The sequence below is a fragment of the Electrophorus electricus genome, chromosome 7 (genome assembly GCF_013358815.1).
Source record: "Electrophorus electricus isolate fEleEle1 chromosome 7, fEleEle1.pri, whole genome shotgun sequence".
NCBI classification, from domain to species: Eukaryota; Metazoa; Chordata; class Actinopteri; order Gymnotiformes; family Gymnotidae; genus Electrophorus; species Electrophorus electricus.
Genome location: NC_049541.1, coordinates 21,437,129 through 21,448,925, shown reverse-complemented (window position 1 = coordinate 21,448,925; position 11,797 = coordinate 21,437,129). Strand labels below are relative to the sequence as shown.

Genomic DNA, 11,797 nt, shown 5'->3' with positions numbered 1-11,797 from the left:
TTTCCTGATTTAGAGTGATAAATCCAGGCATTTATCTTTTAGGATTTGAGGTACCTGGCCTGTGACTTACCCACTGACGTTTAGCACATCAGTGACACTGTGGGCCAGGTTCCCAGACCAAGATTAAACCTGACCCTCGATTAAGAAATAAGAATAGTGATTTACCTGACCCTATATTAAGAAATAAGAGAAGTGATTCACCTCCCCCTATATTAAGAAATAAGAGAAGTGATTCACCTGCCCCTAGATTAAGAAATAAAAAATAATGATTCACAAATTTGTGCCAAATATAATCCATAATCCATGTCCAGGATACTGTGTATCCTTGTAATTTGATGTGTTCTAAAATGTTTAATATGATGTAAATTAGCAAAGCAACCACACACTTACTTTAGTACTATCGGGCAGTGTCGTACATTAGTTCTAAACTGAACATACTGGATTAAGTTTAACTCTACTTAGTTTTACCTACGTACCGGGAAGCACATGAGTTTAAAGAAAAGTTTATTATGTAATTTCATTTTTGAAAGTTTGACAAATAAACAAACATAGGGTAATAAGGTAAACTGACACACCAAATAAAGTGCCAGAACTAGTATTTACATCAGAATTACAAGACCAGGTACAATACCAGGCCAGTGAAAGGGTTAATCTGTACAAGGGAAGGCTACAATGTACGTCATCCACGTTGGCGACAATAAATCCTCCGCATGGCGATGACTGTAAATAAAACAAACCAAAGATACGACCGTCCCGTTATTCTTGGCTGAGAATGTGCGAGAGCTCCTTGATGTACTCGATGGTGCACTTCAGCGTCTGGATCTTGGTGAGCGGCTGCGCCCTGCGGCTGTAGGCCGGCGGCAGGTAATCGCGCAGCTGGTGCAGAGCTTCCGCCAAACTTCTCATGCGCAGTTTCTCGCGCTCGCTCGCCTTCATTCGCCTCTTGGTCGACATCTTCGGCCTGGGCGCCCCCAGCTGCGAGCTCTTGGAGGGTTTCCTTCCATGCCGCTTACGCGCAAAGTCGGCGAGTGTTTGGCCGGCGCGGGCATTTCCCTGGCTCTCGGGGGACGAACACGCGGAGTAAAAAGAGGACTCCGGTGATGAAGACCTGCACCTGAGCGAGCCCTGCTGGCGCGCGAGGTCGCCGTCTTCATCCCTCCAGTCCCACTGTCCCAGGAACTTTGCTGTCACAATATCTGCCGCTAAGCCGCCGTCCATGTGAGCGAGCCCGTCGGGGAGGCCGTCCATGTGGTCAGCGCGCTGCAGGGCGAAAGTGCGCTGAGAGCGCGTAGGTGAGCTTTTATACACGCGGCGCTGGCCTTTAGTTCACGAGCACACAGCGCGCAGTTCAAAGAGGCCTCGAGTGCGACCAGCGGCGTTGGCTGTCACCGAGGTGCGAATAAGGCGATATAACCGGGTAATGCGTACGAGAAAAGAAAATAATTAGATTCCCCTTTTGTGAGAAGTGACTTTAAATAGAAGGGGCGGCCATTCTCAGTTTAATGTGACACGTCTCGGGAAACGCAATAGACGAACGAGCAAAACACTTAGGATACACTAGCGTTCTTTTAGGAATAAGAAATTACATTTGACATGCTGTTGGCGAACGTACTCGCCGGTTAACTGGCTGGACTTTTGCGCCTGCATACAAAAAGCCATTGTTATTATTGCGATATGTTATTTATTTCCAGATACCCTTAAAAAATAGACACAACCGAAAAAGGGCACAGTGTTTGTCGCAGCTGTCAGCAGAATCCGTTTCATGCGGGCGTTTCATGTCTGCAAAGGTGTGCAACATGTCACTCCCGATCAAGGCACACCACTGTAATAAACTCCGCCGCATTAGTGACTGGGTGACGAAACGTTTGCGCTCTCCACACAGAGGAAGCGACACGTTTAGTCATTTACTACGTCATTAGGCTTTGACTGTCGCTCTATCTTTAAAAACACGGGATGAGCAATACCACTGCTCGCTTTTGAAAAAAACGGGTCGGTTTCTATGACTAAACAGTTATCTGTAATCTCTAAACCACATTAAATACGATTCAGGTAGCAGATCGCATCTATTTTTGTTGCAAAACACTCCTAAAACAAATGAACACTGTAAAACAAATGAACACTGACCAACATTTATGCCCAATATATTTTTTTCACTTAGGTTTAAGTTTCAGTCTCTCCACTAATGGCCGAGGGCTGTCTACTGAACAATCTGACCCTTCACTCCTTCTACTGGACGTCTGTATTTGGGGAGGTGTCCCTGAGAAGACCACACCGAGTGGCTGACTTGAGGACTTTGTGGTGTCTGATCTCTGTTTGGTGCGAACAGGGTTTAGTTTCATGAACACCACACTGCTCCTGTTCTGTGTTAGGTGGGGCAGAGCAGTTTTTCCAGCATGCTGCAGCTTGGACCTCGCTTTGCTTTTGAACGTGTTTTTTCTGTGATCTGTTCTGTTGTGATTCTCCACATCACTGTCTTCACTGGAAGAACCTTGGCTTGTGCAAACAGTCTTCTTACAAGTCCTCTGTTGGTTTGTGTGCTCCATGTCACTGAATCGTCTGTCATGTCCAGGGTCAGAGTAGCTTCTCTGAGGCAATACTGAAGACGGTAGAGAGTGTTTCAGTTTAACAAATCTGGATTTAGGAGGCACTCTGTCGAGAGAGCACTCTTTTGGCTTCTGTGTATTTGTGGTGGCTGTGGTGTCCTTTAACACACGAGCACCAGGTCTACTAGGACCTGACTGTCGATGTTGTTGAAGAGGAAGTATATGACGTTTAGTCACTGGCTGGCAAGATTTTGGCTTTAAACTACGACCTGAATCTGTGTCCTCTGATTGGGAAGTATGAAGTATGATTCTGGTTAGATGTTCTCCTGAGTTCAGAAGGTCCTCAGACTTCCCCATGTTCCTTTTAAGAACCCTCTCTCTCAGTGGACATTCTGAGAGGCCTTCAGCCTGCAGAACTGTTAACTCTCCACAGTCTGACTTAACAGCAGTGGATGAGCTACAATCTGATGTTCTGGCCCCTTTGTCCACGTTATTCACAGATCCCAGATCAGCCTTACTGCACTGAGGTTGAGAACATGGGGAAGCAGTGAAGGATAAAGCCTCCCAGTCAATACTGCTCAAGTGCAGCTGGTTAATCACAGTGGACACTGAAGGAGAGCTCTGGGCCTGTGGGGCAGTACCTGTAGGGCAGGGGGAAGAGGGTAGTCCTCGCTGGCAGTCCTGTGGGGTAGGTGGGGCATCTGCGGCTGCTTGGGTCTCACTTCCTTCCGATGACCGTTTCAGCGATTTTGGTGCATCGTGTGGTGGGATTGTGGGAGCTACAGTTCGCAGGGCTGTTAAGATGTTCTGGTTTGTCTCCAAAGACGCTGGGAGATGAAGTCCTGACGAGGTCTGCAGAGACATCCGAGCAAAGAGATCGGAGAATCCGTCGGGGGACTCGGTAGACTTTACTTTTTCCACAGTAACTTTCTTTTCTGTTGACAGATAAGACATGAACTTAGTGTTAAAAGTGCCTTCACGTTACCAACATGTAGTATTGAAACAGTAGAGAAGTGGTACATTATGAGAGTTCAGGAATCTGAGCTTTACTGAGAATTTCAATATCAGCTAAGTCACATCCACACATGACCAGTTTAACATTCATTATAAGCCCTCAGAATACTGCACAGTATATACTGAGAGGCATTAAAGGTACTTTGGGAGCGCAAGGATTTTGTCATGGCGATCGTCTCTGCAGTCTGCGGACATGACCGATGAATGAATTCCAGGAGGTCTTTTGGATCAGGTAAATCTAATACTCACATTTTGATTATCTGCTTTTCAGGTCTTCTGGACACCACACAACAGCCTTTTCTCATTCAGAATATATTTTGCTAAAAGTTGGTCTGATCAGTGCCACAAGTAAAATTAAGTTAATTAAAACTTTTTTGAAAGTATTTTTCTATTTTGTTTGCTAAAATTGGCAGCATCCTTAGGTGGTAATGTATGGTGAATATCTTCTGTTTTACAAACAGAATTTTAACCATTCTTTTGTAACTAAATAAGTGTAATAAATAAAATTGTTAGACTGTATGTCTTCTTCTAGTTGTTTTTAAGTATGTGAGTATGGGAGACAGAGGGAGCAGATGTGTGTGTGCGCGCGTGTGTGTCTCAGGACAGTAGAGCACGGTTAAATGGACAGGGCCGTCAGTGGACACCCTGTGTTAATCAAAGCGTTTACGTGCCCAGGGACTGCTGGGAGCGACAGTGCAAGTGTGAGAGGGTAGCGATGCAGCCCCCACAGGGTGTCGCAACCACAGTCCCGCCCTTTGACCTCTGATGACACACACAAGGGTAAAGCACCCAGAACCCATCAGGGCTGCCATGTCCCTGGAGCTGACTGCGGTTTCCCTGAACCTGAGGCCTAAGGCATATATATATATATATATATATATATATATATATATATATATATATATATATATACACACACACACACACACACACACACACACACACACACATATATATATATATATATAAAAAAGTTGGTGTTGTAGAATGATTACTGGGAGAAAATAGTTTTTTTTTAATACCAAATGAGAAAAGTGTTCTGGGGTCATTACATTAGTTCTGTAATGGAGTTTCTAGTACATGCTTTGTTGTTAATTACATTTAATTACATTTGTCCCTTTTTACTTTTATTTTATTCTGTGCTTTAATCAAAGTGGCCCAACTGTGATGTAATAGGATGTTGTCTGATGTGTGCATATAGCACGTGCGTCATGATGAGTGTAGTATCGTGTACCATGAGTACGATATCTGTCTGTACAGCGTCCTTGAGTCTGAGAAAGGTGCTATATAAATGTAAATGATAATAATAATAATAATAATAATAATAATAATAATGATAATATTGTCAGTTAGTTTTCAACAGGCAGCCCTACGCTTTGATCTGCTGTCCTTGGCCTCTGATATTTCCTTGTGGAAGAGCTGGACGAGGTGTGGGTAGGACACCGAGAACAGGTTCTCCTCTTCCACAGTCCTCACTACATCTGGATCGTCAGGGGGACAGTCCTCAGGAAACACGTAATGATCTGCACAAATTACACGTGCATGTTTGAACTGACACATATCATAAAAACTTGGCACTGGATCAATCTCACTGATGCATTTGGAGGAAAATATACTTTTCTTTATGTTAAAACCTTTTTTAATACATTTTAGTTACATTTTAGGTTACAAAAAAATCTGAAAACAGACTAAGGCACTCTTGAATCACTGTTAAGTTTTATAATATCTGTAATGAACCTTTGATATGCGACCCTGCGCCAGTTTGCCTGGCCTGGGGTGGGGAGTAGAGCCCAAAGTTCACAGTGTCTAGAGGAAGCAACTTTAGCACTTTAGGACGATGCATTTGTTCCGTCACCTGTGGTCCACAAATCACACCGCCCACCTCCACACCCCAGTTCTCTTCACAACAAGACACTAACAAGACCAACAGCGACGCATGTCACACTTCTGGCCCTCTAGACAAGCAGCCCTGTCTGAAAAATAACTACACACTGGAATTTCAAATCGGTAAAGCAGGTTAACTACTAAATGTACCTTATACCACACGGCCCCCAGAAAGCACTAACCCAAGTAAGGAGAGAGTGGAGTTTGTTACAGTGTTACGAACAGACTGAGGTTTAAGGAAGGCAACAGTGACCACTTTCTCCTCCTTTCCAAACAGGAAATGCGTAACCCTACCTGGTTTCCTCCAGATGACTTCAAAGCAAGAGAGCCCGTTCCTTATGCGACGCTTGTATATTCTGTTTCACAGACAACAGGTTCTGAGCAGAGGAGTACTGGATGTGTTGTTGTTTATTTGTTCTTTACAGTGATATCTGTTAACATGTGGAAATCTCCGTGTAACAGAAAGGGGGCACAAACCGAAGGGGCTCTATCTGTGTCGGCATTTCTGTCCCGTGTCTTCGGTTCACAAGTTCCACGTAGGTCAGGAGTTCTAGAACTTTCTTGCTGGTATAATGTTTAGGCCACTCCAGCTTGTCCAGAGCAAAATTCTGTTCGATAAAAACAATCACGAAAGTCACCATGTACAGTAGAAAATGCACTACATCAGAATATAAACTAAACATATTAGTCTAATATGTTTGTATAATATATAGCGTATACAATATTAAGAAGGACTCTACATTTGTAAAACCAAACCCAAACGCAGTAGAGAGACTAAGACCTGCATCAGGAGTAAATTGGGTTTCCTTCTTCTGAAACTGTAAATGGGTTTGTCCTTTGGGATCAAAAATTCATTGATGATCTGCAAGGTGAGATGGACTTCACAGTAAATTGTGCAACATTGCTTGGGCTATATATATTACTATAGGCTTAACCACACTGATACACTCACCTCTGTGAAAGGGAATTTGTCACATGCAAGGGTTTTCCTAGAAAGTGACAGCTACCATTAGAATTCTGAAGACTCTGAATGTGACAATTACACACACACACCGAGTTATATACACACACACATGCACGCGTGCACACACACACACACACACACACACACACACACACACAGATGTATACATACACACACATACAAGTAAACAAAACATTTAGCTTTGTTAATGAATTTGATATTAGATATGTGAATACTAAGTCACTTTTTAATGTTGGCTTCAACGGCGGAAGCCTGGCGGGCATGCTCAGAACGATGCCAATCACAGGGACACTGGGAGTCGTAGTCCTGAGGCTGACAGAAACGTTTACTGTCACAGAACACGCAGCCATTTCGCTCATGGGATTTAGCAGAACCTAGGACAGCCACAGCAGGACGAGAATGCAAAAAAGCAACTACTTTATACAGTCAGTTAGCAAGTTAAAAGGGGTAGTGGTGTCTCAGTAGTGAAGGTACTCGACTAGTAATCGGAAGGTTGCTGATTCAAGCCCCCCCCACTGCCAAGTTGCCACTGTTGGGCCCCTGAGCAAGACCCTTAATTCTCAGTTACTCAAGTTGTACTCAGTCATAACTGTAAGAATTAAACTGACCTCAGAAAACATTTGGCAACCTTACCAGGGTGATGACAGACCAGACAGTGGCTGACCTTCTTCCCAGGAAGCTGCAGAGTCTCTGAGGTAGATCTCTTCCACTCATTGAACCTATAATCACACAGAGCACACTGCACGTCTAACTGGGTCGCATCAATAACCTTGGCCGTCAGCTCTCAAAGTGCCCGGCCTGTGACGGCCAAAACGTGAAGGACGTGCAGTTATGAGATCAACAGCTGATCAGTCCACAACCAGAAAACATAATGGTCCAATAACTGCAACTGAATCTGAAATTAAGCATCTTGTTCAGGGGTCCAGAAGTGCTTGTTCTCCCTATGTGTGTGTGTGTGTTTGCCCTGTTTACACCTGTGTGGAGTGGGTGTTTGCCCTGTTTACACCTCTGTGTACATAGAGCTACAACGTGCTGTCCTTCCGTCAGCCTGCTGCTGAGAGTCATCTGTGCTCTGCACTCTGCAAGGCACCTGACCTCAGCTAACCATCCCTCTACACCTCCTCCGTTAGCTTGGTCCCTCTGGCCTCTAACACCACCCCTTCCCCAGTTCCGCAGACACAACGGGCAGAAGCAAATTTTGGGTGTGTTTCTTTAAAAAAAAAAAAGTCTTTATGTTGCATTCTTACTTTTGAAGAAGTGTTTGTCCTTGAAGATTCTTTATCAGCTTAAGCGTTTGTTCCTTCCCAACACCCGCAACCCCCTATAGGAGCCGAACAGAAAGGGATTACAGGGCTGGCGTCGGGTCCGCGACTGGCAGAGGAGCGCCAGAGTGACGTGCGGCACACCTTAGGCAGGTAGTCACAGCCCAGCAGCAGGGCCACGCCCACCAGTGTCTCTCGCTCCAGCTGCAGTTCTTCTGTCACTCGGGACATCCTATAGCAGTCTATCTGAGGGTCCTGAGGAGCACAACACAGACATGGGAAACACAGGCTTTCAGAAGCCAGGAAAGGAGCACATTTCATGGAAAATACAGAATTTAACATTTAACTGTTTAAAAACAGGATCATTGTAACTGGTGAATCAGTGACTTGGTGTCTTTATAGAAGTAAAGGAAGTTATATGGCACGTGAACATATGCAGTACAACAGAGAATGGGAAAAAAAAAAAAAAAAACTTATACAGATTGTTGACAATTCAAGACCCAATAACGAGTGCGCTCCTGTGGAAGAACAGCTAACTGTGAACAGCAACTGAACTAAACTGAATTGAACCGGTCCTTTGAACCCCACATCGCTGATCTTAGTAATAACGTTCGATGGTTTGCACACCCAAGGCATATTCTAAGAGTTTAGTGCATCATGAAGAAGAGACCTTAGTGTTCATGTTGAAGTTTCTGTAGACAGTCTGAGCTCCATAGAGGAAAGCATCTCCATCGTTGGTGATGCAGCCGTCCACAAAGCCCTGCGAGTCCAAGAAGGCACAGAGAGCCTCTGCCTCGCCCGCGGCCTGTACCCAGGGCACGCCCAGACAGTCCAGCATCTCAGCACACTGACCGAGAACACCACGCAAACCAGACAACATCTAAGGGTCACAGGATTCTGGCCATACATACAATACAAACATGCATGCATAGTAGTGAGCCAGCTAAAAACAGGTGTGGTCTTTATAAATACAGTGAGAGACCCCTTTCTTTGAGGTACACTTACCACTTCACTATTAATATGGGCTACCAATCTAATTTGGTCAATTCTATATTATTATTAAAAGCATCTACACGCATGTGTGTACACTCAGCACCCACTTTATTAGCCCACAATCCTTACCTCTCTAAGGACAGCCTTAAAGCGCCCCCTGCTGGTGCTTTTTAGCACTGCGTGTTTGGGGGCACCTTTGGTTTTAACACCACGGAAACCCATCTCGGTTCTCTTGCTCATGGTTTCTGCTTTGATCTTGGGAGCTTCTCCCTCCATAACAAAGACCAGCTTCACACCCATCCGAAGGAGAGAGGAAGCACGAAAAAACAAATTGCTGCAAGAAAAGCATAAATTAACATAGAAGAACTGAAGGAGCATGACGGTCTGCAAGGCAACACCCGGAATTTTCAACCATTATTTGACATCATTTTTTAATTTTGTCTGAGATCTGGTGTGGATTTAGTGATTTCCATGTCTTGTGTTGGTCTAGTGTTGGCTGAACTATGTCCTTACATCCTATCTTTGCCCACATGCCTATATCGCAAGAGATGAAACTTCATTACAGAATATTTCATACTTTTACCAAATGTCTGTGTGTGAAGCTTCTTGTTCTCACCGTAGATGTGGCTTCGTGACTTTGCCCATCATGGCTTGTACATGTTGGGCCTCACAGACCCAGAGACTGAGATCCACAGCCAGGGTCTTACCTGCAAGACTGTACAGTGACACAGTCTCCTGCACTGGGCTCAGTACTGACCACAGCTCAGTCACCCCCATAGCCTGCTAGACAACAGGAAACCAAAGCTGAGGCTAAACCAAGCACAGCAAAGTCATTGGGACAAAACTAAAAACAACATGAAGACACGAGCAGCAACCAATAAGTGAATGCCATCAAAAATTTCAGATTGTTGAACCAGGTCTAGTTGTTTTTTGCGGGATGACACTGGAGACCACAGTATTAATAGCCTGTTTTCCACAAACCTTGAGATATCTAGACAATGCTTAAGTACTTTAGTATTTAATGTACTTTAGTCTTGGAGATCAAGTTCTTGCTTGTTTCCTACGTGGTTGTTTTAATGCACAGACTCACGTGACCTCAGCTGTCAGTGTTGTAAGAACTGAGAACGGTCAAGTAATTTTACACTCTTTTAGATCTTGTTTTTTTTAGCACCGTTGTCCCTCCATAAGCAGAAGCTTCAGAGGAATATGTTTGGGTTTTTTTTACAGTTCTTTGGTACATGCACCAAATCAATTTAAAATAAAGTATAATGCAAACAACCTGCTCAAGAGAGACCACCGCAGTGAAACCGTTTCAGGGAACTCCGATGCGCTGTAACCTGTTAGTAAGAACCACTTACAAACGTTGTTGTTGTTTGTTTATTTGTTAGTTTGATCCCGTGTTGAACACACTGAAATGTTCACATGCTGCCCGACAATATTGCGCTACCGAAATAGATGACAACAACAATAACGACGAACCACGATCCGCGTACTTTACATTATAAACTACAACAGATGCAGATTATAACTTTTAACAAGTCATCTGCTTAAGATCTGGACCAAACGGGTACTGTGCACCTACCTAGATATCCAACTAAAGAACTTTAGGGTTTACGAAGGTTGAAGAATTTAGCTGTTCCGTCTATAATTTAACACGTATAATATCAGATGAATATGCTTGATGCGCGGCCCCCTTTAAATGAAGTTTTTTATATATATAGTTATATACACCGACACGGACTGATTTGCGCTGAATTAAACACGTTAACGTTTGAATGTTTCTTCTTCGGCGCCTCTTCCCAAAGCGCCGTTTCTTCCGCATGTACCGGCATCGCCCCTAGCGACGCGGAGGGCGCATAGCGGTTTCATTTGAAATAACGTTAGCTGAGTATTTTAAGATTGTTAAACTCATCCGTTAAGCCTACATGGTACTGCCCAGCATTGGAAAATAAACGATCCCGGAATGGTGTTGAAAACGGGTAAAATAGTGACGTTCATCCGACGTCACTTCAAGGCTCCCGATGATGACGTGTCCTATGACTTCCGGTGTGGTATCTCGGGGGTGAAACTGCTAGACAACCGCCTTGACTCACACGAGTGAAATACTCCTCATTATCCAACGTAAGGATTTGATTTTGTTCAGACTGGGTACACGTGTGTTTCGTGTGGCTGTGTTAATGGTGTTAATGCTCCTCTAACCCTCACCTAACCCAGTGGCATGGCCTGCGGGAGCGGCTCAGGTTGGAGCTCCGCACGGCTCTCATTTGTGTCTTTGCTTTATACAACTGTGGACACGCGATTTAAATGTCTGTCTCCCTCGTGCTGCGTAGTGTCTTCATTCCGGTGTGGTGCCTTCACGAGCAAATGTTCATAATCAAAAGGCGAATGGCACCAATATCTACCTGAATGGCTGGCTAACTAACTAGCTCGCTCTGGTCCTCTGATTGATGCCATGACTGCGTGATAACGTCCCTCACTGGCTCAGGTGTCCTTCTGCTCGTACAGCTGGCCACATGTAACGCTTTTCTCTGTTCTCGAAACAGCATGGTAACAGACGTGCAGCTGGCCATATTCGCCAACATGCTGGGGGTGTCCCTGTTCCTGCTGGTGGTACTGTACCACTACGTGGCCGTTAACAATCCCAAGAAACTCGACTGATCCTCGTGAGGTAACTAAATCAGCATCCTTAATCTGCTCCTCGGATGTCGCCATCCTCTTCAGGTTTTGGCCTTTAGAATAGACGAGAGCTTGTGTTGAAGCAATACACTTTTTCTTCTAGGTTAAAGTTTGCGACAGGGGACCATGGGCAACGTTGCCGAGCAGAGGACAGCGAAGGCCTTATTATTTTATAGGCAAATGTAAATAAATTTGTACATGTTCCCATTTTGGTGTTCTTTATTCTTAAATGCAGTTTCATACATGCTACGTATAAGAAATTCAGACAAGAGGTGCATTTTAAAGGTTTTAATCCATTTGTACATGATCAGCTGTGTGTGTGTGTGTGTGTGTGTGTGTGTGTGTGTGTGTGAGAGGTTACCCAACTAGTCTCAGACAGCAGGAGTGTTTCAGCTATGTCAAGATTTGCCTTTGTCAACCATGTCCTTAAATGTGTCCGT

General features: G+C 44.4%; 3 protein-coding genes across 5 annotated transcripts; 1 reads left to right on the top strand and 2 right to left on the bottom strand.

Annotated features, from left to right (window-relative positions):
* Positions 1-487: 487 nt before the first annotated feature.
* Positions 488-1,269, bottom strand: msgn1 (mesogenin 1). The gene has a single exon (XM_027007558.2). The coding sequence runs from the start codon at positions 1,246-1,248 to the stop codon at positions 757-759; it is 492 nt and encodes a 163-aa protein (XP_026863359.1). The 5' UTR covers positions 1,249-1,269; the 3' UTR covers positions 488-756.
* An 870-nt stretch (positions 1,270-2,139) lies between these two features.
* LOC113575821 (GEN1 Holliday junction 5' flap endonuclease) lies at positions 2,140-10,474 on the bottom strand. Of its 3 annotated transcripts, none has more exons than XM_035528428.1 (14): positions 10,264-10,474; positions 9,298-9,464; positions 8,811-9,015; positions 8,359-8,535; positions 7,833-7,943; positions 7,674-7,747; positions 7,060-7,145; positions 6,650-6,800; positions 6,394-6,430; positions 6,223-6,303; positions 5,919-6,049; positions 5,736-5,797; positions 4,931-5,080; positions 2,140-3,478 (listed from the first exon to the last, which is right to left on the bottom strand). In XM_035528428.1, the coding sequence occupies exons 2-14, from the start codon at positions 9,456-9,458 to the stop codon at positions 2,151-2,153; spliced, it is 2,754 nt and encodes a 917-aa protein (XP_035384321.1). In that variant the 5' UTR covers positions 9,459-9,464; positions 10,264-10,474; the 3' UTR covers positions 2,140-2,150. The 3 variants fall into 3 exon arrangements, with proteins under 3 accessions (XP_035384321.1, XP_026863357.2, XP_026863358.2); XM_027007556.2 differs by having other exon boundaries at positions 9,298-9,461; XM_027007557.2 differs by having other exon boundaries at positions 6,223-6,276; positions 9,298-9,461.
* Positions 10,475-10,695: 221 nt separating this feature from the next.
* On the top strand, positions 10,696-11,564 carry ost4 (oligosaccharyltransferase complex subunit 4 (non-catalytic)). Its single transcript, XM_027007515.2, has 3 exons — positions 10,696-10,802; positions 11,225-11,349; positions 11,461-11,564. Exon 2 carries the CDS (start codon positions 11,226-11,228, stop codon positions 11,337-11,339), a length of 114 nt encoding a protein of 37 aa, XP_026863316.1. The 5' UTR covers positions 10,696-10,802; position 11,225; the 3' UTR covers positions 11,340-11,349; positions 11,461-11,564.
* The last annotated feature ends 233 nt before the right edge of the window (positions 11,565-11,797 follow it).

What these genes read in the sequence shown, in the direction of transcription:
- msgn1 (XM_027007558.2), bottom strand. Translation starts at nt 1,248, where the DNA reads ATGGACGGCCTCCCCGACGGGCTCGCTCACATGGACGGCGGCTTAGCG.
- LOC113575821 (XM_035528428.1), bottom strand. Translation starts at nt 9,458, where the DNA reads ATGGGGGTGACTGAGCTGTGGTCAGTACTGAGCCCAGTGCAGGAGACT. An exon ending in TTAAGGCTGTCCTTAGAGAG is followed by an intron (nt 8,536 to 8,810) that starts GTAAGGATTGTG and finishes GTTCTCGGTCAG; the next exon opens with TGTGCTGAGATGCTGGACTG. An exon ending in GCTGTGACTACCTGCCTAAG is followed by an intron (nt 7,748 to 7,832) that starts GTGTGCCGCACG and finishes CGGCTCCTATAG; the next exon opens with GGGGTTGCGGGTGTTGGGAA.
- ost4 (XM_027007515.2), top strand. Translation starts at nt 11,226, where the DNA reads ATGGTAACAGACGTGCAGCTGGCCATATTCGCCAACATGCTGGGGGTG.